Source organism: Aquila chrysaetos, chromosome 4 (genome assembly GCF_900496995.4).
Source record: "Aquila chrysaetos chrysaetos chromosome 4, bAquChr1.4, whole genome shotgun sequence".
Classification (NCBI taxonomy): domain Eukaryota; kingdom Metazoa; phylum Chordata; class Aves; order Accipitriformes; family Accipitridae; genus Aquila; species Aquila chrysaetos.
In genome coordinates, this window is record NC_044007.1 from 47,600,293 (window position 1) to 47,623,298 (window position 23,006).

At 40.5% G+C, this 23,006-nt stretch overlaps 1 protein-coding gene across 4 annotated transcripts in view; it reads right to left on the reverse strand.

Annotated features, from left to right (window-relative positions):
* Positions 1-22,764, reverse strand: part of ASXL3 (ASXL transcriptional regulator 3) — a 136,287-nt gene extending 113,523 nt beyond the window's left edge. Inside the window, exon 1 of one of the 4 annotated variants that reach the window (XM_030011819.2) lies at positions 22,661-22,764. Coding sequence is in view for 1 of the 4 variants with exons in the window: in XM_030011817.1 (XP_029867677.1) it covers positions 21,808-22,217 (410 nt within the window). In the remaining 3 variants the exon portion in view is untranslated. Of the gene's footprint in view, positions 1-21,137; positions 21,458-21,807; positions 22,251-22,660 lie in introns of those variants that run through there. The other 3 variants (XM_030011817.1, XM_030011818.1, XM_030011820.1) reach the window with 3 other exon arrangements.
* Positions 22,765-23,006: the final 242 nt, after the last annotated feature.

The window sequence follows — 23,006 nt, forward strand, 5'->3', positions numbered from 1 at the left end:
TGAAAAGCATTAATTCTCCAATTCAAACACTGCTTAAAGTTGAAAATCCTGTTATTGAGTACCTGATTAAGTTTTCTTTATCAGAACGATTAATTTAGCAGAGAACCTTAGTAAGGTTGTTTTTTTCTGCCCTTCCCACAATGTTGTCATCATGTCCCCCCTCCCCAGTTTTAACCTAACCATTTATCACAGTAAGAAAATAATTACTTGTAAAAACATTTTAATGATAATCTCATTTTCTTCCCCCAGTTATGGAAAACAGCATCAGAGTATTATTTAAGAGTCTGTGAGCTAATGAACACACTGAATTGATAATTGCACTACTGTCTCTTGCCTCTATATCTCACCATTAACACCACTAAAAGCCCGCAATCCCTTTTGCATTTCTAAGACTTTTAAAAATAACATTAGAAATTCAAACTGAATTACTAACTGCGCCTTAAGGCAAATAAAATACTAAAATGCAGTAGCATAGTTAAGTCATAGACTTCTTGGTCAGAAAAAGTAACGCACATCAGGGGAGGAAGCCTTTATCTGTTTTAAATATCTTTCTCCTTCCTCCCACTCCATCCACCAACACTCCTATCGTACATGGGCAGTGACTAATAATGCTGAAATTAAAACATGTCCTGAAGAGTATTATTGTTTCAATGTATTTTGTCAAGAAGGACAATGGCAGAAGAATAGTTTGCACTGACTGCAACCTCTATCACAAAGGATCAAATATGCTCTATTTATTCCTGCCATTCAACCACTGCCTTAAAAAGCGACAGCCACTAAATAACTGGGACAAATAATTTGATACCCATCAGGACAATCTAGAAGGGAACAGTAGTCATTGCACTGAACACATTCTTGGTGTTCATTCAAACCCTGGTTAACGGCTCAAAAAGAAGACAACACAGATCCTACCAAGCACAGTGGAAATCAAGCCTCCCAGCAAAGGGTAGAAGCCTGACAAATTGTTATGTTTGTATCATCTACAGGTATCAACCCACAACTTCAGAGATATTAATTACATGGGTGCCAAACACATACATTCCCAGTTTCATTGGAAAAGTCATGTCAGTAATATGGGACAAGAAGAAATCCAAATTCCTTTTCTCACCATAGCATCTATCATATTCTGTGCATCAACAACTGCTCAAAAAAAATCAGTTGCCACACTGGGGAAAAAACACTTTCCAGTGAACTGTTAGCAAGAAAACTCTAGAGCAGAGTCACGACTCTCAGCTTTGCATAAGAGAGAAATCCTGAATGCTCCCCAAAATCAGAAGAGAACCTCTATCTAATTGATGGAATGATAGTTTAATTTATATACACAGCTGCTTTTGACTGTCTGAATCAGATCTGCTCAATCATTTCAGCCACTAGAGGGAACACAAGCAGAGGGACAGCATGAAGAAAGGCAAACTAGAAGGTTGGCCTTCTTGCCATCCATAAACATTCCTGCAGAAAGTGGGAAGCTTTGCCAGAGAAGCAGCCACTACTTCTGCAGCTATCAGTTATCACGCTGGCAGAAAATTATTCTTCTAAGCAAGAACCAAGTGTGGTCTGATACTGTGCTGTGGTCCAAAAGCAGCAGGCAGGTCAGCCTAGTGGGCTTGTTGACGCTGATTGTACAGCCAGCGTACAGTTAGCTGGAACTGGCCAGAGCCTCTTCCATTTGCGGGAGCTGCCTGCAGGGATCTGAAGGTCAGGTAGATGACAAAAATCAGGATCATTTTATCACATCTACTTGGTCAAACTATAGGCTGAGCGACTACTCACAAACTGAAGCAATTCTCTTTAGAACATTATTTAAATAATTCAGGAGGAGAAAGAGGAACAGTGGAGTTATTGCCAGTGCTTCCACTCAACAGCTAAAATACAAGTCAGGCTGAACTGCACAACAGACAATCTTTACTGCCCAAAGACAGCAGGGTGAATAAAAGAACAGAAAAATAACTTTCCTTCTCCTAAGCAGAAAATATATGATATTTTCTAGCCACCCATTACTAAATTAATGAATTGAAAGATGGAGTCCCAAACAGGGTGCAAGAACAGCATCCTGGAAGAAATCCAGCATTGTTTTTTCCAGCTGCTTGTGTGAGGTTAACAGGAGGACTGACTTCTATTGTGAGAAATGCCCCACTCAAATCTTTTGTATTCATTTTTGATTAACGGCTTTAGTCATCGGGGAATTACCAGCAGCCTGGTAAAAGTTCAAAGCCCTTTGTGTGAAGAAAGATGTGTAAATGGTTAGGAGAGGAGGGTAGGGTACAGAGTGGGGGAAGAAAGGAAATGCATAGAGATGGATAAAAAGGAGAAAACAGCAAGAAGATCAAGAGAAGAGAGAGTACATCATACATGAAAAAGAGAAAAGAGGGATGAAAATAAGAAGGGAAGGTGCACTACAAGATATTTTAACATAAGTTCTCAAAAAGATGTTCATGGAGCTCTTGCTGATGGTGATTAAGGGAAAGGTAAAGAGTAGTTTCCCAGTACTAAAATATTACAAGAAGCTGAAATGGGAGTAATAATTCTCCTGGTAGGACTTTTGTCTTTGAGCAGTTGTAGTTACAATGAGGAAGTTATAAAATCTGAGTAGAAGAGGGTGGATTTCATAAGACATGTCTTTCACTGTATGCTCCATACTATCAATTTGTCTCTGTAACCCATGCATCACTACAGTTAAGAAAAGCAAAATCAAGCTAGGAAAAGAACAAAGATGTAACATGAACAAGAAAGCAACACATAAAAATACCTAAATCTGCTGAGATACATTAAGTTTTAATATAAGTTATGTGCATGCTTGCTAGTCCACACTTTTTTTAGGTTCAGAGGTAATGCTACTGACATGGAGAGCTCAAATGGTTTAAAGTACACTCAAAAAACATTTTTCCCCAGCCCTCTTTCAGTCAAAAGCACTTCACAGTTCCTTTAGCATGAGCTACAGGGAACAACTGGGAGAGTGTTTCCTCCAACAGAATTTCTACAATAGAATTTGTTTGCAAGTTGGTCTGAAACAGCTTAGCTTTGCTAATCTGCCAGATACGTAAGGCATTATCATCTCCTAAAATACTGAATGAAAGGAAAGAGCAAGAAAAAAGCTGAATGATTTGTTTGTTCATTCCACTGCTTTGACTGGCTGGTTTGAGGCTTGTTCTGAGATGTCTGGACCCTTTCATTGTTCTTTTTAAAATTTATTTATAATGTCATATTTTAAACTGATAGAAAGGCAGCAACAGTGCTTTGGAAGTTCCAGATAAACTGTACACTTGACATTTTGAATTCAAAAGAAATTGGATTACAATTCAGTTAAAATTAAACATACAATTGTGTTATTCCTTTACAAGGCACAAGCTCTAGCAGCAACATCTTGCCATTGCTAGTGGCCTCATACATCACACCAGAAAACATAGGGTAAAGTTTTGAACCCTAAACAACTGACTTATAACAACTTACTGATCTGATATACTGAAAGAAGAGGAAACCTTCGTATTTCTCTCTTTACTAATGCAATCAGCCTGTCTGAGCAACCAGGAACTTTCACTTAAAGGCTCTGTCAGCACAGATCCATAAACATCTCGGTGACTGTAAGAGGATGAACCCAGTGAGCACACAGAATCCTATCAGATTTCTGTAAGATCAGGATCTAAGATACATACCCCAGTGAGCAGGATGTCAAACTTGCCACCCCGGTATGGGCTCCGTTATCAGCAACAGGATTACTAGCAATGATTTTGTTCAAGTGATGGAGCATCCAGATTCTCAGAATGACTGCTTAATTCTGACAGTGCAGTCCAGCCTTCAGACTTCTGCTTAGCCATGCAAGCCATACCTCTTCTTGGTTTCTATCACAATACCCCATTGCCTCTCACTCTGCCCAGCCTTTCTCTTGTCTCAGAGTGATACTCTCATCTTTTGAGGTGTTGCAATACCCCTAACTTCTGTACCTCCTACCTTTCTGCATTCCTATTGAAATACCTTCCTTCCTTGTCCTTACCACAGTACATTCCTATGTCCTCTACCTCCTGAAATATTAGCACATCCATACAGATCAGTTCATTGCCATGTGTTCCCTAAAAGCCACACACAAGTAGGTACACAAGTGTTGCCTGGGTAGTCAATACTGAATAGCTAGCTAGCAGCACGCTGTAGCTCTTAGGTGCTGACAGGACAAATTGTATTGTGAACCTCCTGTGACTTGTGGACCATATTCTCTGCCTATTTAGTTTAGGGTAGGAGTTTCAATTTCTGTATCAGTGCACCCAGCTGAAAAACATGGGTCAAAGCTGTTTATAACTATGAACCATTATTCCAGAGAAGGGGCCAGGAGCAAAACACAGCTGTGCCACCCAAAAACATTACTGGAATCTGCACTCATTTGGTGATCACACAGGCCATGATCCTGAAATGCTTCTAATTCCAGCAGGGATAAAAATTCCGCTTTGGCACCTACCTCTGTACAAAATGAAGAGAGGCCGTGCTTAGGTGACTGGAACTAATGGAGTGGAATGGATATGAGTGCCCTGTCAGCTCCTTTATATTACAAATAACAGAGGAAAGAACTACCACCAGTGTGAATACATTCATCACTACTAAGGGACAAGAAAAAAGAATTACTAAGAAGCACCAAACCCCAAACATATTTGCTTCCATATATGCTGTTTTCTCTATTGAAAGCTGATACAGATTTTTTTTTTCCTGAGACACTGAAAGGTTTGGTGTATAACTTATGTTTTAGCATAGTAAAATAAAAAAATATGAAGAGTATAACTTCCCAGAAAAATCAACAGAGAATGAGTATGTGTTTGTTTTAAAAGCCTTCATTCCTTAATTTCCTCAGGCAAATGTAATGTGTAAGGGTTACTTTTAATGTGAGAAATAAAATTCCTACTGGCTACTCTCTGAATGTACCAAATTTAACAGGAGGTGACAGTTATGCCGTTTTTCTTGCCATTGCTTTACTACCAGAGCTTATCTTTTTAGACAGTGTCCTAAAGATACAGACCTAAGATTTCCAGAATGCAAAAAAGAAAACAAAAAGGAAAGGGGCGGGGGGAGGATAGCAGAATACAAATAAAGTATTTTAAACTACGCACTCTACCTAAATATTCTTACATATTAGTTTTGGCCATTTTAAGTATTTCATCCAGGTGAAATTCACCCACTAAAAGGATAGGACAAGTTTCATGCTGCAACTGACAATGACTCCATTGATGCACCATGAATATATTTAACCAAACAAAAAGCACTTTTATCCATGTTACTAAAATATGGTTAACAATAGCAAACATAAAACTAAAACTGTAAAAATTATACTTACATTTTAATTCTGTCATATAGATGGCATGAAACTACCTCATGAAATTTACAGCACATTTTGATGCTTAGGTGAAAAGTCAGTCTAAGTCACATTGATCCTCTTAACCTCAGAAGGGAAGTCCATAAACTTCACAACTCAGTTATTTGCTCTGCTCCTCACTCACAGGATGATACACAGCATCACACCCTTCGAATTAATAAGCAAGCAGATGCAGAAGATTACTAAGAATCTTTCTTAGTAATTTTATCCCAGAAAGAAAGACCAGAATGTGTCTAATGCATGGAAAACCTGGAAGGAAATTCCAGAGAGGTGTACAGCAAGTGATAAAGCTGGAAAAATTAAAAGTCCCTTGCAATCATAGACACAACAAAAAGCCACTTTCAGTTCCTTGAGCCCACCTGTTCAAGTACTGGAGGCAAAATGGAAAACCGAAATCTCCACAAAAAGAAAAATGATGAAAGCTTTGGGTTTGGTTTTGGTTGGTTTGGTTTTGGTTGTTTTTTGGTTGGTTGGTTGGGTTTTTTTGTGGGGGGGGAATGTTGCTCGCTTGCTTGTTTGTTTTAAACAGGAGAGTTATTCTTTCTTGCCAGAATGGACAATACAAAAGAGTAGAATCTTAAGAGTCCTTGGGTGTTATGCAGTTTTTTTCCTTCCAAAGAGTGCACAATTATTTCACATCAGTTTTCATTAGCCTGAATCATGACATCATTGTGTACAGAATAGAGTTCACTGGCACAATGCAGATCTACTGCTTAAATTGCTCTGAGAGCAGATATGATAAGTCATGTTTTTGAACTAAAGAAATACAGCCTTCTCATAGAATGTGTAAAGAGAGAATTCTTTTGTTAGCTGTCAGTGGGATTTTGCTATCTCTGTTAAATATATAATGGTTAGTGTCATAACAAAGATCAGCCATCGTGTTACGGCATTTATCTTCATGAGTGAAGAGAGGAAGGGCTACTGTGATTTATTCCATCTCTCCTCATGAGACGATTAATGTCATAAGAGATTAGTCTTCAGTACTGACTTGTACACAGAATAAAATACAGGGCTGGAGTGGGATGCTAGGCAGTTTTAATTGCCACAAGTTTGGAAGCCCACATTACTTACAGATGGCACAGTTGACAATTACTCATCCACGATTTTCAAAAATAGGAGAATATTTTGCAGTTCACTAACTCATATCCATTTTGTGTCATTTATTTCTTCAGTCCTTCTTATCAGTCTTTCCACATAGTCCTTTCCCCCATCTCATCACCTAAGTCCACCCACACTTGTCCTGTTAAATACACCATTTATTGCAGAACTGAAGTCCATACTGGTGGTTTATACTGATATTTTGTAGCATCTGTTTAACGGTTTGAAAAATACATTATTTAACAACTGTTACTAAGAAACATTTGTCACAATACAGGCAGATTAGAAAGAACATATAATGGCTCTGTATCTGTGTTTGTATTCATATATAAACACATACACAAAACTCAGGATAGAAGGAGCAGCTTTTCTCAAGTTTTGATAAAAGTTACATGCTCACTTCTTCCCAGGAACCTTGTAAAATAATCAGACCGTCCTAAATTTAAGTTAATAACTTTTCAAAAGCCTATCTCTTTGCAGAAATGCACACAGAATATTTTGTTTACATGCTCCCCACTCCTTCTTAGGAAACAAAATACTTCAGATAATACTGTGGTAAAAAAACTATGGTAAGCAAAAGTTCTGTTAATGAGGGAAGAATTATTTTTCCCCCAAAATGGAACATGAATTGTCTGTATTTTCTTAAATTCTCCTGGATACTGCTAAATCATGCCAAGCTAGGAGAACTTTAATCCTTGATATAAAAGTTTTTTTCTGTTAAAAACAGCAATTCTTTACCATTGGTTTACATCAAATAGAACACGTTATTAAAAAGCTCTCACCACAAAGCATTATCTTTATCTAGGCTTCTCAAGTATTGACTTAAACATTTTTAGCAGGCTGTTAATCACATCCACATATAATGTAATCAGCAACTGAGACCAGCCCTGACAGTGAGACCAGCCAGGTACAGGGCAACATTATGGCAGGGAAGAAGTATCATGAAAGCTAAGGACATTTCTTATTGATGGTAAGTGGATAGGAAAGAAAAATCAATGGGTCCTCATCAGTACAACTGTCTACCAGCTGGATTCTTATTTCCCTTAGAGATTTAAACCAATAGGACCAATCACTTGGCATAGGTAAACAAATTCAACAGGACCTCCAGCTTATAAAGAAGAAAGGTGAACTGTGACTTCGAAACTGGAGTTAGTAAGGAGACAAAATGCTGATTGTTAAACCAACAGTTTGTAATCAGATCTCAAACCAAAATACAGACAGTGTCTTCCCCCACGGGGGGGGAAACCTGAAAATGTTCAGAATAATCTGCAATTGTTGTGGAGGCTCCAAACTCCTGACCCTGCTTGAAGGCATTATTCCGAGCTACAAGACTGGCTGACCACTCCAAGTCAAGCTGGACAAGCACTGACCAGGTTACAGTGAGAAATGGTCATCAGCCATACACATCATGCAACTACCATCACCAAACTCCAGAATCACCACAAAGTAATCAGTCAACAGGGAAGAATCACGAAGGAGTTTATAAAGGAATATAAATACCAAGACTTCTCATAAAGCTAGGCTTCTTGTTCAAGACAAGCTTCTATTTTAAAGGTCCTTAATATCACAGCGTATTTCTTATCCTAAGACCCCTCACTATATATTGAACAGATTCAACTGATACCTGTCAGGACAGTAACTGTAACACAAGAAAAGCAAACAAAGAGAGAGTGAAACATGGCTGTTATACAGTATATTCAGTCAAGTTTTTTATTCTTTTTCTATGAGGACCAACATACATACACATGAGGATCTGAGTTTTCCCAAAGTCACACCTCCTCAGCAAATGTAGCAGTAAAAATTTTCAGCTCCTAGGAAATGCTATAGGCAAATAAATTAAATGTCTATGGGGTTTAGGCATATCATTTTAGATTTAATGTTTTCGAGGTTGATAATAATATAAGCTTTAGCTATATCTTCCATTTCCCTCAAAAAATAGCCAGCAATAAGTGAACAGAAAAATTAAAACTATTTTATGGAAAAGTTGCACTGCCTCAACTTGGGCTTCCCGTGTAACTACTGAACTCATACTGTACCTTTGAAACAATGAGAATTAGTAATGAGATTAGCTTTACAGTTCAAATCCAGGAATGCAATCTTCCTTTAACTGTGCCAGACAATCTCATTCAAAGACATAAAATTATACTTAGGAGATTTACATGATATGTCCTCTGAGGTTAAAACAAAAATAAACCAAGGCATCCAGAATCACAACAAGAAAACTACCACAGTCTCATATTCAAGCATCACATCAGACAGACTTTTGGACATGGGAGATTCTAGGTGATTTTTTTTTTTTTTTTTTTGCTGCTCTAGAAATAACCTGGGCAAGATAATTTGAAACCAATTCTGAAAATTCCAATAGGAAATCTTACTACCAAATGGATGAGAGAATATTTCAGAAGACAAGTTGGTCTTTTCAATTATTTCAAAGGGATTACTTATAATTTCAACAATACTCCTTTGGCTGAGATAACCCATAATGGAACTTGTTCTAAAAATAAACAGAATGCAACATAATCAAAACATAGTATTTAATTTCCAAAGACAAAGGCCCTGTCTTTTAAACAGGAAAGAAGACAGAATTTTTTTCATCTTAGTGTTTCATTGTGATCCTTATACTCCAAAAGTTTGAGAAGAACACAAACTTTAAAGATGAAGGTTTGGGGACTTTAGCTGGTTACCTAGTTAAGTGAAATGATAGCAAAATAAATAAATAAATGAAATGAAATTAAATTAAATTTTATCCTAGAATTCAGAAGGGTTTTTTCCCCCCCCTCATTTCTTTCATTGTCAGTCACAGATTTTTATTTTTTTTTTCCCCTCCCTTCAGTATATTTGCTATTCTACTTCTCATTGGTACAGGAACACCTCCATCTTTTCTTCACTGCCTCCCAATGCAGCACTACCATTTTTCTCCCCAGGATTACATCAATATCACCCAGGCACACACTCTTTTCACCACATGACATGCCAACAGACATAAACCCAGTTTCATTCTCTTCTACTAATCCCAGAAAATGTATGCAAGTACTAAAAGTAATAAGCTTCATAGCTATTATTATATATGTATGTAGCACTTAAAACCTCATTTTATTCAGAACATTAATCCTCAGAATGTTTTCCCCAGATCCCTTCCCTCCCCCTCCACACCCATATTTTTCTATAAAATTAACTCCAACATTTAACAACACTTTAACTAACACATGAAGCTTCTTGCCATAACAGCTCTAAGAATGCTAACAGCTAACAGGTGCAGTGATTTTTTAAATTTTTTTAAACCTCTCATTCTCTTTGCAGCTCTTTCAGAAGCATTTCCCAACCACCATGCATATATACCAACCTCAGTTATCTAGGCAGCCACTTCTGTAGATCTGGCTAAGAATGAAGTAAGGAGCATTATTTTACTTTATTTAACATTAATTTAAATAGCTTGAAACATTCTCCTACAGCTCAGACACTAATATTATGAGTTAGCACATGAAAATTACAGTAAGAAACTGAGTCTGTCCTCATTAAGGATAGTTAAAATTGACTACACAGACAGAGATTTTCTTTTTTTGATGTTTTTTAATTTAACGGAAGCGTTAAAGATTTTGAGAATTATAGTAAGATGATAATGTTTTGATAATGTGTCAAACAGTCTATCTCCAAGCAAAGTAGGTAACCCTACAAATTAATGGAAACAGAAGTGTTCTCTTTTGCAACATAACAATTATTTCATTAGATATTAATCTACAAAAAATTCTAACAGGTCCATGAAGAAGAAGAAAACAAAACAACAAAAAAACCCCAACCACTTAGGCCAAACTAATCTGACAGATTAAGATATTTTAGGGTGGTTTTTTTGGTTGGTTGGGTTTTTTTTCTAAACAGATTAAAAGATGGTAAGACAATGCTTTTTTGGTCTAACTTCCAAAATCCATACAAAACATTCTTGATCAACTGCTTCCACTCTATTACTCCAAAATCTTTTCTAGTTTCCAATCTTCTGTTGAAGTTTTCAATCCGTAGTTCACAGACCAGTTGAAAGACTACCTTTTTGGAGACCATGAAACACAATAGGTCAAATGATTGCTCAGACACTGACTTTATCCTCAAGGCCTGTCACTCTGCCCCCTCTTACTGCTTCTCTCTTGCACTGTATCCTGCACCCTTCCACCAGTCAAGCATCTGTTTGTTCACTTCTCCCACATTTATGATCTCTTTCATTGGAAAAGTCCCCAGACAGCCCTATATGAGTTCTGCAGTCTCTTCAAGTGCCGCTGCTGCTGTGGGCCTGGAGGCTAAATTAACAACCCACAATGGTTACAGTAAACATCAAACATTTACTGTGAAGGGCTGATCACAGCACAGGTACTGAGAAGTTCCTGTGGAGGTACTTAGTAAATGCAACAATCATCAGCAATGCATGTATACAGCATGCAGTAACTTGCACGGCCAGACTGATAAAAATCTCCAAATTTACCTTGTGAAGCCACAGCCCTCTAGTTCTTAAGTGCTCCTACAACTCTAAAAACCAGCATGTTTTAACATCACAACCACTTCGTAGGGCTCACTGTCGCTGGAACACTATATCACAAAGAGCAGGAAAGATCCTTCTTTGTAAGGTAACTGCAGTGTTCAAGCTAGCTTAAAGCTGTAATTCCATTTTCTTTCAGTATCTGATCTTTGGGGTCTGATCCCATGCTCTAGGAACCACAGTATTCAGTAACAGACTTTTACTAAGGACAAGGAACATCAGTCCAAGACAAAGACATGGGGTTGATTATCATTGACAAGTTCCACTCTCATTTCAAAAGTGATAGGGGAAATCGGCAGTGAGTCAGCCGATCCTTGAACACTGACTGGAGGAACAGCATTTTAGCATGAAGAATTTGATTTGCAGGATCACACAACCACACAACTGGACCAACCCAAGAGCTGGGAGCAGTGTCCATTTCTTGCTGTTGCTAACAGTCTACCCAAAGGATGCTGGGGCTCGTTATGGGCAGACCAAATGTTCCAGGCATGTAGACTTGTTTCTGTGATTCTCCCAGTCAGTCTCACAGGGCTGTAACCCAATACTTGACATGAGAGATAGATATAGATATTTATATAGATATATAAGATTTGGGCTTCTAAGTCAGGAATTCGAGGGACCACATCAAAACATGCAATCCTTATTCTGTCCTCCCATCAAATATTTCCTACTGGGATACCTGGCAAAAAGCACTTCAGCTATTGCCCAGGGGACCACTGTTGTACTGTGATCTATATTCGAAGTCTCCACCTGCACAGATGTACTGGGCAGGGTGAAGTAAATCATCACAAGAATCTCCATCAGTATTTTAAAAGATTAGTAGCCTCATAAAAGACAACTCATGCTCTATACTACTGCTTCCCCTTTCTTTTCTACAACCTGGCCTGATGAACCCAAGCACTTGCTGAACTTTCCAGCCATTCTGCTGACATGTGCTTAACAGACAGGAGATGTTTAATAATGCAACACAACTTGACAGCACAGCATCCCAGGAACAGGACAAAAGGAAGACAAACAACCTGTTTGACAAGGATTGCCAATGTAGCAAAATTGGCTACACAGATTTTTCTTATTCTTGGCCAAAAAAAAGAGATTGTTTCAAACCGACAAACCTCAGTACAGTCGAGGCAAATGCTTGGTAGTCCCTGACATCTTCAGGAAGGTACACACTTGTGGAGCCATGGGTCATTTTGAAACCAGTAACAAAAAGGTATTAATGTATCTTCAATAGTAACTTATTTGAAAGTGTCTTCAACGGTGATTTACGGAGCTTATTCCACAGCTAGACAGTGAGCCCCACTAAGTTATTCTACTTTTTTCTTTTTAAAACAGAAGATGAGTGCTTGCAAGATGTTTCAAAAACCTGCATTATGAATGAAACAAATTATGAAATAGATTAGAATGCATTAAGCACTACTGCTCTAAGTACAAACCTGCTACAGCACTACTACATCAAACTGCCAAAAAAATCCAGAGACTAAGTCCAAAAAAGCGTCAAAAAAGCAGAGAATGTGAATGAGCACCATTAAATGGATACAGAATTTTCAATCCGTACAAGAAAATTGATGTTCTCTGTCTAGTCACTGTCAAAAAAAAAGAGCTAATGATGCATTTGAATTCTAAATCATGCCCATCGGACAACTTTCCATAATCATTTTATTCTCCTAGTTCTCTCATTTTTTAAGTAGGATATGAAATTCCACAAAAAGGCCAGAGAAGTCCTAGCTTCTATGGGTAATGAAAGTTACCAAGTGATTTTATTGATTTCACAAAACTAAAACTAATTTGAGGCACGTGACTTATTTTCAAGTCTAAACAGACAAGGTGACCTTGAGGCCATTTCCAATTTCATCTTCTATGATTATCAAAGCAATGCTCTAATTAAGATGCTTTTCCCACTCTAAACACCAAATTCCAAAAAGGTTCTTGTTGGTCTTACCTGTCTAGAACTTCTAAATGACAGAAATGCCAAATGAGATGAAAGAGGCTGGTGTGATCAGAGAGTGTCATAATTTTGAGACAGCTGCCAGAATCTTGGTCCGGAAGAATGAAAGCAGGCTGTGGCCAATAAGGGTCTATTTTCTCCCATTACCCTTGCTAGGAAATATTGGCAGATAGGCGTTGTAACATAGAACGTCACATGCTTCTCTGATACAGCAATGCCAATAGATATCCCAGCAGCTGGTGGGTAACTGGGAATTTTGAGCCATAGAAAGAATTAACATTTATCCAAAAATAGACATCAATAGATGTATTGAAACATCTGGATGTGGAATTTGTTCAGTTAAAACTGATGGAAGCAAAAGAAAAATAATCAAAACAGAAAGTTACACCTAATAAAGGATGAAGTTAAGTACTTCGGCAATACAATGATAGTGGTAGAGCCTCATCTTACATAAAGAAGGTTCATGTCGCAAAGGCAAGAACAATCATATGGGACATGAAGATTGACTGTGATTTACTAGACTCTATAGACATTTCACAAGGCATCCCACCAACTATAGTGAACCACTACACACAGTTAGGCAGGTTCTCAAGGCTGCTAAGAGTCAGCTGAAATGGAATAAAACTTCGACCTTCAAATGGTTGATGTATACTTTGGTTACGGCTCTTTGCCCTCCCTAGACATCAAGTTATACAGGAAGCTAACCAGGACAAAGCAATATAAACCCTGACTAGAATGACTGCTTCACGAAATTCCTGATGCTTTCTATCCTCTTAACCAACATCACAACAAGAGAGAAAAGAGTTCTCCAAACCAAATCACCTACTAGCTCAAGACGCTTATCTGTCAAGGAACACTTCTGAAGTTGTAGATGGTTGTAGATGTTTTAAAAAATGTTGTTAACTGTAAGTCAGACTATGCTCTGTAGGATGCAACTGTCACCCACAGGATAACGATCTCTAGAGTTGAGCCTCTACAAGCAGTGAGGAGATTCTCATCATCAGAGGCTCAGCTAGACCAATCTATATATATAGGAGGACAAGTTTTAAAACAGAGTGTGTAATGTGTGCCTTCTAAATAAATTACTTTCTGATGCTCCAAAATCATGAACAATAATCTAGGACATGACCTGGAATGTCTTCTACAGAGAACTACAGCCCAATCCTCTTAATGAGACTGTGAATGGCCCTGATGATTCCAGAGCAACAGACTGAACTGTGGTGGCCGATCCTGGCAAATGTTGTCAGACAGAAACAAAACTCAATGCCACACTACAAAACAAGTCTCCTCAGACACCTGAGGTACAGGATGCCACGTCAGACTCAGAACCTGCAATGTAACAGCTGGATCCCATATGTTAAAAACCTCATCTAAAAGGTCCTCTGATAGTGAGGAAAGCTACATGCCAGGGTCCACACAGACTTTGTCCTGCTGAGCTCAAACCATTAAAGAGAGCTGAACTCTTAACGTTCAAAAAAACCATCAGATCCCTCCCAGTTTCTTGTTCCAATGTCAGAAACACCAGAGTTTGCTTAGACCAAAGTGAATGGTACTGCTCTAGATCCCTCCAACACTAAGTACAGTCCCCAACCCCAATCAGTGCACTGACACCAAAGAGGCTCTAGGAAGAAGGCATGCACTGACAGATGGCTTATTAACTGCTCCTGATACTCACAATGTCTGTGCTAAAGTACTATAGTGATAAGTGGATATATTTAGGTAGTGGTCTGCTTGAGGTATGATGTTCAGAAAGATGTAGGTCATCCCTTCAAACCAAAATTAGCTGCAGGTGAGGAGGTACCTCTCTACCCCTTTTACATTACCAACAGGTACATCTCCTCCCAAGAAAGTAACTCCAGCAATAGGAAACTATCTAGCAGGACTTTGCAAAGACAGAGTAGCCTCAGAAAGCCAAGTACATCAACGATTTGGGTTTCGCTGTGGAGGGTGACTGTCATTTAAAGTTGATAAGAGATTAAATGGGCCACCTATGGCCAACCTGTTGTCCTTGAGCAGCATGGAGATTTGCTACCTGAACTAACAGGATGAGCAAATGGGCTGAACCAGGATGTGCTGCTTAGAGCTGGCTCTATTCCAGGTTGTTGTTCTGCCTTTGCATTGGAAGCTGACTGTTCCAGAGTGAAGGCTAGGATATTTGATTCCTTCAGCCCATAAGTTCCTCAAAAGGAGGATTTGGTCAGTTTCAACTGGAACCCATAGAATCATAATGAAAAATTTCCACTAATCACATCTGCTCCCAGGTCTTGATAGCAGAAAAGGAGGCCACTATTTAGTTATTGTTATTTACAGGGAATGCCAAGATTATCATCATGATACCCAGGAAAAGGGAAAATATTTTGAAGCTTACAACATTTTAAAAAAAGTTATTACTCCAAAGCCAAGAGGTGAAGTTTAGCAAATGACTCTCCAAGTGACTGTAATCCACTGGTCACAGTACAAAGAACAAAGAAAGGCTCCAGCAGGAAGTACAGCGAGTTTGGCTTTTCACCTTGAGAACAGCATGCTGCCTGGTCCAGACTAGGATGCTGCAATGACACGGTTTGATCCAGGGAACTGGTGAACTGGGCTAGCAAATCCAAAGCAACCCAGCTGTGAAGGGTGGGTAGAGCCTTGGATGTGGTTAGTGGCACTATTTCAGTGTGATTCCACCAGTTCCACATGCAACTGACCAAATCTTGTTTGTGAGAAACTTGTCAACTGCTGGAAGAAGAAAAAACAGATCAGTTATTTTAACAGAAGCATGCAGTATGACAGGAAAATATCGGTTCTTCTACAGAGAAAGGTAAGCCAGGAGCCACTGGAAGCATTCACTGTAACAGGGAACATTAAATCATACCTTAAGGCACTGATAACACCTTTGCATTGTTGAGGAATGCTCATATTTACGTTCCTGTAAGGGTTTTCTCCCATGTTACCCTGCTTTGATAGAAGTAATGTGAAATTACTGAGAACCGGTCCCATTCCTGGGTTGGGTTCCTGCCTTCCTAAAGGTCTGTGATGCCAAGGGTTAAAAGGCTGTCTCAGGATAAGAGTTAGAATCTCGTTCCTCTCTATCTGCCCTAGAAGAATGCAAAAGGTGAACTGAAATAGATTAAATTTATATTTTATTTGTAGATCACCTTTTAAAATAAAAAAAATTAAAACACACTAATTTCTGTATTATTTCATACTAACAAAATAAAATACTGACACTTAAAACACAACCATGGAAGGCTAAAAAAAAAAAAAAAAGTTCAGGTTCAACCTTGTCTAACAAGTGCAAAAATTACTTTGAATAAAACAAATTGGAGGAAACCCTAGAGCAAACCAAAATAAAATATATCTCTTCAAAGCAGCATTGACTGTGGATCAAAGGGAAAGGCCATCAAAACTTCCCAAGCCACAATGTTTCTGCATGTCTGAAAAAGAATTAACTCAGAACAAATATGGAAATAATAGTCGGTCTCTGTTAAGCCAACAACAAAGAAATCTTTAATAACATAAAACAAATTTATGTCAAATCTCCCATTTTTAAAGATACGTGAAGCTCCTTTCACACAATGTTTTAAAATGTTATTTATAGTAACAAAAGCGAAGACTTAACATAAAAGTCAAAGGGATTATCATCAATGGTCTAGCTACACAGAAGTTACTCTTCTAATTTTTGTTTCATTTGCAGTCTTCCAATATGAAGTTGTAATGTAAAAGTACTTCCATACCACTATGTGATCTGTTTCAACTACACTATCTTAGCAGACCAGATGAAGCAACAATCAGCTATTGGACAGACAGCCACATTAAACAGTAACGTGCAAGCTAACAATTCCAATGGGCTTTTGTTGCTTTTCATGGTTTTTTTCAGCATCGTTTTCCTTAATTAATTAGTATAATTTTCTTTAAAGTTTACAGGAGCAAGAGAACAACTCTTAATTAACAGCTGGATCCTGTCAGGAGACTAGTGCAAGAAATACAAGAATTAAGGTATGAATATTACTCACCAAACATGCACACATCACCTGAACCATGAAGACCCTCCATAGCAATGTAGAGCACATAGTCTTCAGTAACACAAGAAAAGCTTTCTTTCAGAATGAAATTTGGAGAAGAGCAAAAATACCGGAAAGGAGATCCAACACACAAATAACCCAACAAGCACTACTGTTGTCATTCTTGGGATTTTTCTTCTGCTTTATTGTCAACTAGTGGTAGAGACTTAACTGAACTGTGTTTCAAAGCACCACTTACAGGAAAGAGAAGGGGGTAATAATAAGAGCAAGCTATTCATAAAAAATCCTTTTAAAATGTTACCATAAGCTATCACCCTCCACAGGCACATGTTCTGTCCTTCATACATATGCTGCGCTCTGCATTCCTGAAGTGAGCAGCCTCCACTCATTTTGTTCAGGCCTCTTTCACCTTTCTGTATCACAGATAACAAAGGATCGTGTCTAGCAGTCAAATGATAAAAGTTGGATCACTGCTACCTACTTAAAACTGTTAACAGTTCTTGTGTGGCAGAGTATCCTTGGACACATTTTGTTCTCAGTATTTTTCATTTCAATATTTGTTATGCACTATCTTATGGCATGAAATCATTAAGAGGCAGAATTCACTATTTCAGGACTTTCAGCAACTGCTTGAGAGTCCTTGTGAGTCTAAGAACAGCTGAAACTGAATGGATACAAGTTATTTGAACTGAAAGGAATCACTGCAAATTGCTTAAACTACTCAAATGTTTAACCTTTCTATTAAATTTTTATGAGTTCCATGTATGACCAGAAAACAACAATATGGTTTCATCAAATGAGGATCAACTGAAAGACAGAGAGGAAAGACAGGATGTTTCTTCTCCTTCCTTTAAAGATTTTCTTTTGTTCTCATTCTTTTAAGTGTTCTATCTTAGTCTATTTATCAGACACAAAAAGCAGGAAACTGGTATGGAGATAATGCTCAGGTCCTACATAAGCATTGCTGTAGTCTGCTGCAAAGTACAAAATGAGTTGACATATCGGGTCTACATCAAAGATATGCCCTTTGGCAGGTTGTAAAGACAGGTTGCAATTTTGTCCGTAAAAACTCGTGTTCTACAAAATGGGTTCTGTAACATGAACTGTTAGTGGTATGCCACCATTCCACTGATCCTGCACATGCGTTCATTTCTCAGGAATGCTTGTAAGCTGGGCTATGCCTTGCCCTAAGATAAGCAGACTTGCATGAGGAAAAAAGCTGTGTGTTGCAGACAGAAAGATTCAACTCTCTGCAGGAGACTTCTTCCATAAAATGCAAGTTCCAATACAGGACATGCCAGTAGCTCCTGTTTTACTGCCTGTATCACATACGTAGTATTTACAGCAAGAGCTGAATATAATGGGAGTCCTTTCCTGCTTATGTTTTAAAAATTAAGGGAACAGCTTGAAAAAACACTGCATTGCAGGAACTTAAGTTTTCAAAGACCCTTTAATCAAATACCAAAAACCAGTAAATGCAACACTGACTGTCTGTTTGGAGCCTCACCACTTAGACTTCTACATTACAATGTATTTTAAGACTGTCATGTAATATATTTTTCTAAAGTACTTCTGCTTCTTTCATTGTGAATGTGGGAAATAGAGAGCTGTGTAATGATTTCAGGCTCAAGTCCAGTTTTTGTACTCCTTTTTATCCATAACTATTACGTGGTGCATTATGAGTTTCAATATAGATTGAATATAGAGACATGACCATATCCATTTCTCTCATAATTACTGTGAGAGAAATAGTAACAGAGAGTGAATGAGGCAAAAGTGTAGCCACAGAAGGAAGATGATTTTATGACTATGAAACAGAACTGCTATGGAGACGCTGTTGGTACCATAACTGCCTCCTCCACAGATTTCCTGCACAGCTTTGAGTAAGGTACTTAAATCTTTCCATGCCTCAACTCTGCATGGGTAAAGCAGAGGTCAAAATACTTAACTTCATAGGCATGTTGTAAGTATAGAAATATTTGTGTTTGGGAAGCTACTGGGTGTTGCTAATAATAGCTATGTATGTACGATTCAAACGTAAAAGAAAAATATATTTTAGCACTGAGTCTGAAAGTTGTATAGAAAATTAAGTGAGAAAATAAAATGAAAACTCAGCAGCTCTAGTGAGTGAACTTAAAGTACTTGGGAAACTAGCATGCAAGTACGTCATTTAAAGTCTAGATTGTAATATATGGACATGCACAACAGAGTCAAAAAACAGTGCCAGCAACATTAACCTCTGTCATTTCATACTTTTTAGCACTTCATTTTGAAAGCCCAATATTGTAATGTAAGGGCTTTTGTAGAAAATGTAACACGTAAATATGCATACATTTGCTGTATGTATTAATTCAACCTCTTGTTCCTAAAAATAATTCAGCAGCATACAATTTTACAACATATTGATCTAGGTAACTCATGAGTCGTTTTTTGTGAGTAGGTATCAATCACTTCATTGTTTACTTGTCGTTGGAAAGAAATTGATTTAATCAAACCTTGCAGTAATACATTATTGATGTATCCCAAGAAAACAAAGTCATAATGAACCATCAGGGTCCTAACATAAAACACTGTAAGGAGTGGCAATTTCGGCTTCAATCTTTCATTGTGATTTGCAAACGTATGTCACGAAACAAGTAAAGCCCAGTGCAAGACTGTAGTTGGTCTGAACAGCACTAGGCATCATTCACCTAACAGACTTGGGACAAGTTCTCCATAACTTGGAAACCCCAGGAGGGTAGACAAAAACCACGCTGTGGACCTTATGTATCTCCACTACTTATATACAGCAGTGTATTTTTACTAGATTTCAGCAAATCATGACCATTCTGGGGGGAGCATGAGGTGATACAACATCATGAAAATAAGAGTGTCTTAGCCCTTCTCCTCAGCACTGGCTCAGCCTTTGTTCTCCAGAGGCTTTAAACTTTTCCATATATTGGACCACACGGGAATAGCAATTTTACTCGATACACAACAAAATTCCTTTATGCACATTTGTCAAACAAAATACAGCTTATAGTGGCAACGACAGCAGCAACTTGAAAGAGTTAAGTTAGAATAGGATTTGATGTATTTTATAGACTTTTGAATACATGTTGCCAGTAGAAAGCATGGAGAAAAAAGTAACTGTGGCAACACCCACTGCCAAAATTATTTTGGCAAAGGTGAGTGTTTTACTGCAGTTAAACTTTTGTTACAATTGTGAGTAATAAGAGAGGACAGTAGCAACACTGTATCAGAACATCTTCACTAAAGCCGCATTATTACAAAATGTTGTAGGATGTACAATGAGCCATATCAGAATTTAGCACTGACCAAGCATATGAGAATACCTCGGTACAGCTTACAGAGACATCTATAGGTAGTGTCTGTCTAATACCTTATAATTATTTACATAGGAGAGAGAGGCTGAACTTCATATGTAGGAATTCATACAACAAGGTGAAAACCTTTTTACAAGAAATGTGCTTCACAAATAATAGCAATAGGATATTAATACCCATTACGAAAAACAGATGCACCATTAACACAGACATGTTACTTAAGTAATTAAGTCTGTATCAGAGATGGATAAAAGATAAAGTTGGTGTAGATACAAAAAGCAATATAAGCAGCAGCCTATCTTTCTAGCTTCGTCATCTTTCTACGCACCCAACTGAGGCTGAACCAGACCCAACTTTGCAGAAGAGACACATACAAACGTGTACAACCATACATGCTGTATTGTGCATAACTATTTGTTGTAAAATTCCTAGGATGGAGAGAACCCATACATACTCTGAAACTGAAAAACAACATAAACGATGTGCTCTATTACACTTAGCAAACAATAATACGGAATCATGAAAACAGATACAGTACGATAAGGGAGACAGTTTCTTAATGAAGTGGGAATGGACTAGGTCTCCAGAGTCACAGAGCCTTTCCAGAAGTGGGTTTGATTGGATATTTCCCTGCTGAGTGGGGGAAGTGGAGAGGGTGAAGGGAAATCCCAGGACAGAGTTCTCTCTAACGTCCTCGCCCCTCACCCCAGTCCTCCTGTCCGCACTAAAGGGATGAAAAGGCAATTCCCGGATATTTCACTTTTCTCTAGAATTAAAAGGAGGGATTTTCTTGGGATATCTGATGCATGAACTTGCAGAGATAGAAACAATCCCTGGCTATTTACACACACACACATGCAAAAGAAGAAAAGAATAGGCATTTCCTCACACATACACCGAGGAAGGGATGTAGCTATTTCTCCTCTCCAGGCGGGGACGGGAGGAGAGCAGAGGGCTGCCTGTACCACCAGCTCGGGCTCACCCACGCTCGGAGCGGGCTGCCCCGGCACCGCCGGGGGGAGGCACCCCTCACCAACAACACCCGCCCCCCCAACACACACACACACAACACACACACACACAGGGGCACGCCCGAGCTCCCCTCACGCTGGGGCAGCCCGGCCTCTCCCTTCACACAGTAACTCGCACACGCACCCTCCCTCTCACACACCCTCCCGCACAGGCACTCCCTCGCACTCCCTCACACACACACTCCTTCACGCTCCCTCACACGCACGCTCTCTCCCCCTCGTCCTCCCTCTCACACAGAGTCCCTCACACACACTGTCCCTCAGCCTCCCTCACACACACACAGAGTCGTTCTCTCGCTCTCTCCCCCTCCCTCACACACACGCACGCTCGCCCCAACAGCCCCAACCGCCGGCAACAAAGCGGCGGGCAGCGCGCCGGGCTGGCGGCGGCGGCGGGACGCGCGCGCCGCGCGCGCACACACACACACACACACACACACACACGCACACGCACACGCACGCACAGACACACGCGTGCACACACACACGCGTGCACACACACACACACAATGCTGCCGCGGCACCTACCAGGCGGGCAGCCTCGGCCCAGGTGCGGTCCTTCTTCTTCCTCTTGTCTTTTCATGTTTGCATCTCATTGAGGTGGTTCTGGGGGGGGCGGGGGGAGGGCGGACCGGGGGGGCGGGGGGGCCCGGAGGGGTTCCGCACGGACAATGATACGGTGACACCGAGCTCTGGAGCCCCCGGGGCGGGAGGGGCGGGGGAGGAGGAGGAGGAGGAGGAGAAGAAGAAGGAGGAGGAGGAGGAGGAGGAGGGGAGGAGGAGGAGGAGAGGGGAGAGGGAGAGGGGGCCGGGCCGGCTCGGCTCCCCGCAGCGGCGGGTAGCGGCGGCGGCACAGCTGACAGCTTGAGGGATGCTCCGCTACGCTCACAACAATGCACTGTGACGTCACGCGGGGGAATGGCGCCCGCACCAAACATCCCCGCGGCGGCGGCGGCCAGACACTACGCTGAGGAGGCAAGAAACAGACGAGAGAGCAAGAAAAAAAGAATAGCGAGAGAGGACGCGGCAGCCGCGCGCAGCTAAACCAAGGGAAGGGGGCGGAGGGGAGGGCGGTGGATGAGAGGGTGGGTGGCGGGGGCGGGGGGTGGCCGGCGCGGCCGGACTACAGCTCCCTGGGTGCAGCGCGGCGCGGCGCGGCGGGCGGGGCGTGTCCCCGGGGACGCGGCGCTGAGGGGGCGGCGGCGGCGGGTCGGCGGTTGCTGGCGGCGGCGGGGTCGCGGTCGGGGTCCCTCCTCTCCCCCCGTCGCCCGCCGGCCGCTGCTCTCCCCGTTTCGCGCCGAAAGCGCGTTCGGTACACCCAGCCGAAAATAGGGCCCGGCCCCTCCCCCGGCGTGCGACCTCCTCGCTGGCGCTTACTTACGGCTGGGGCAGCCCGCGGCCTCGGCGGCGGGCCGCCGGGAGGGGAGCCCCGCGTGCCCCTGTCGCGCCTGTCGCCGCGGCGGTTCCCGCCGGTGCCCTCCTCGATTCGTTTCGACCCGCGCGCCGAGATCTGGCAACCCAAACCCCGGCCAAAGAGGTGCCAGCCCGCGCTAGCGTTTTAACTCCTTTTCTTGTCGGAACAGGAAAGAACATCTTCTTGCTCCAGCGTAAACAAAGGAGTTCATGTGCTGCGCTGGTAAAACTGCTGCAGGATGTTTTCTTTTATTGGATGACCTAGGATTAAGATACCCACAAAATGCGAAGCAAAGGACTTGGCACACCCTCCT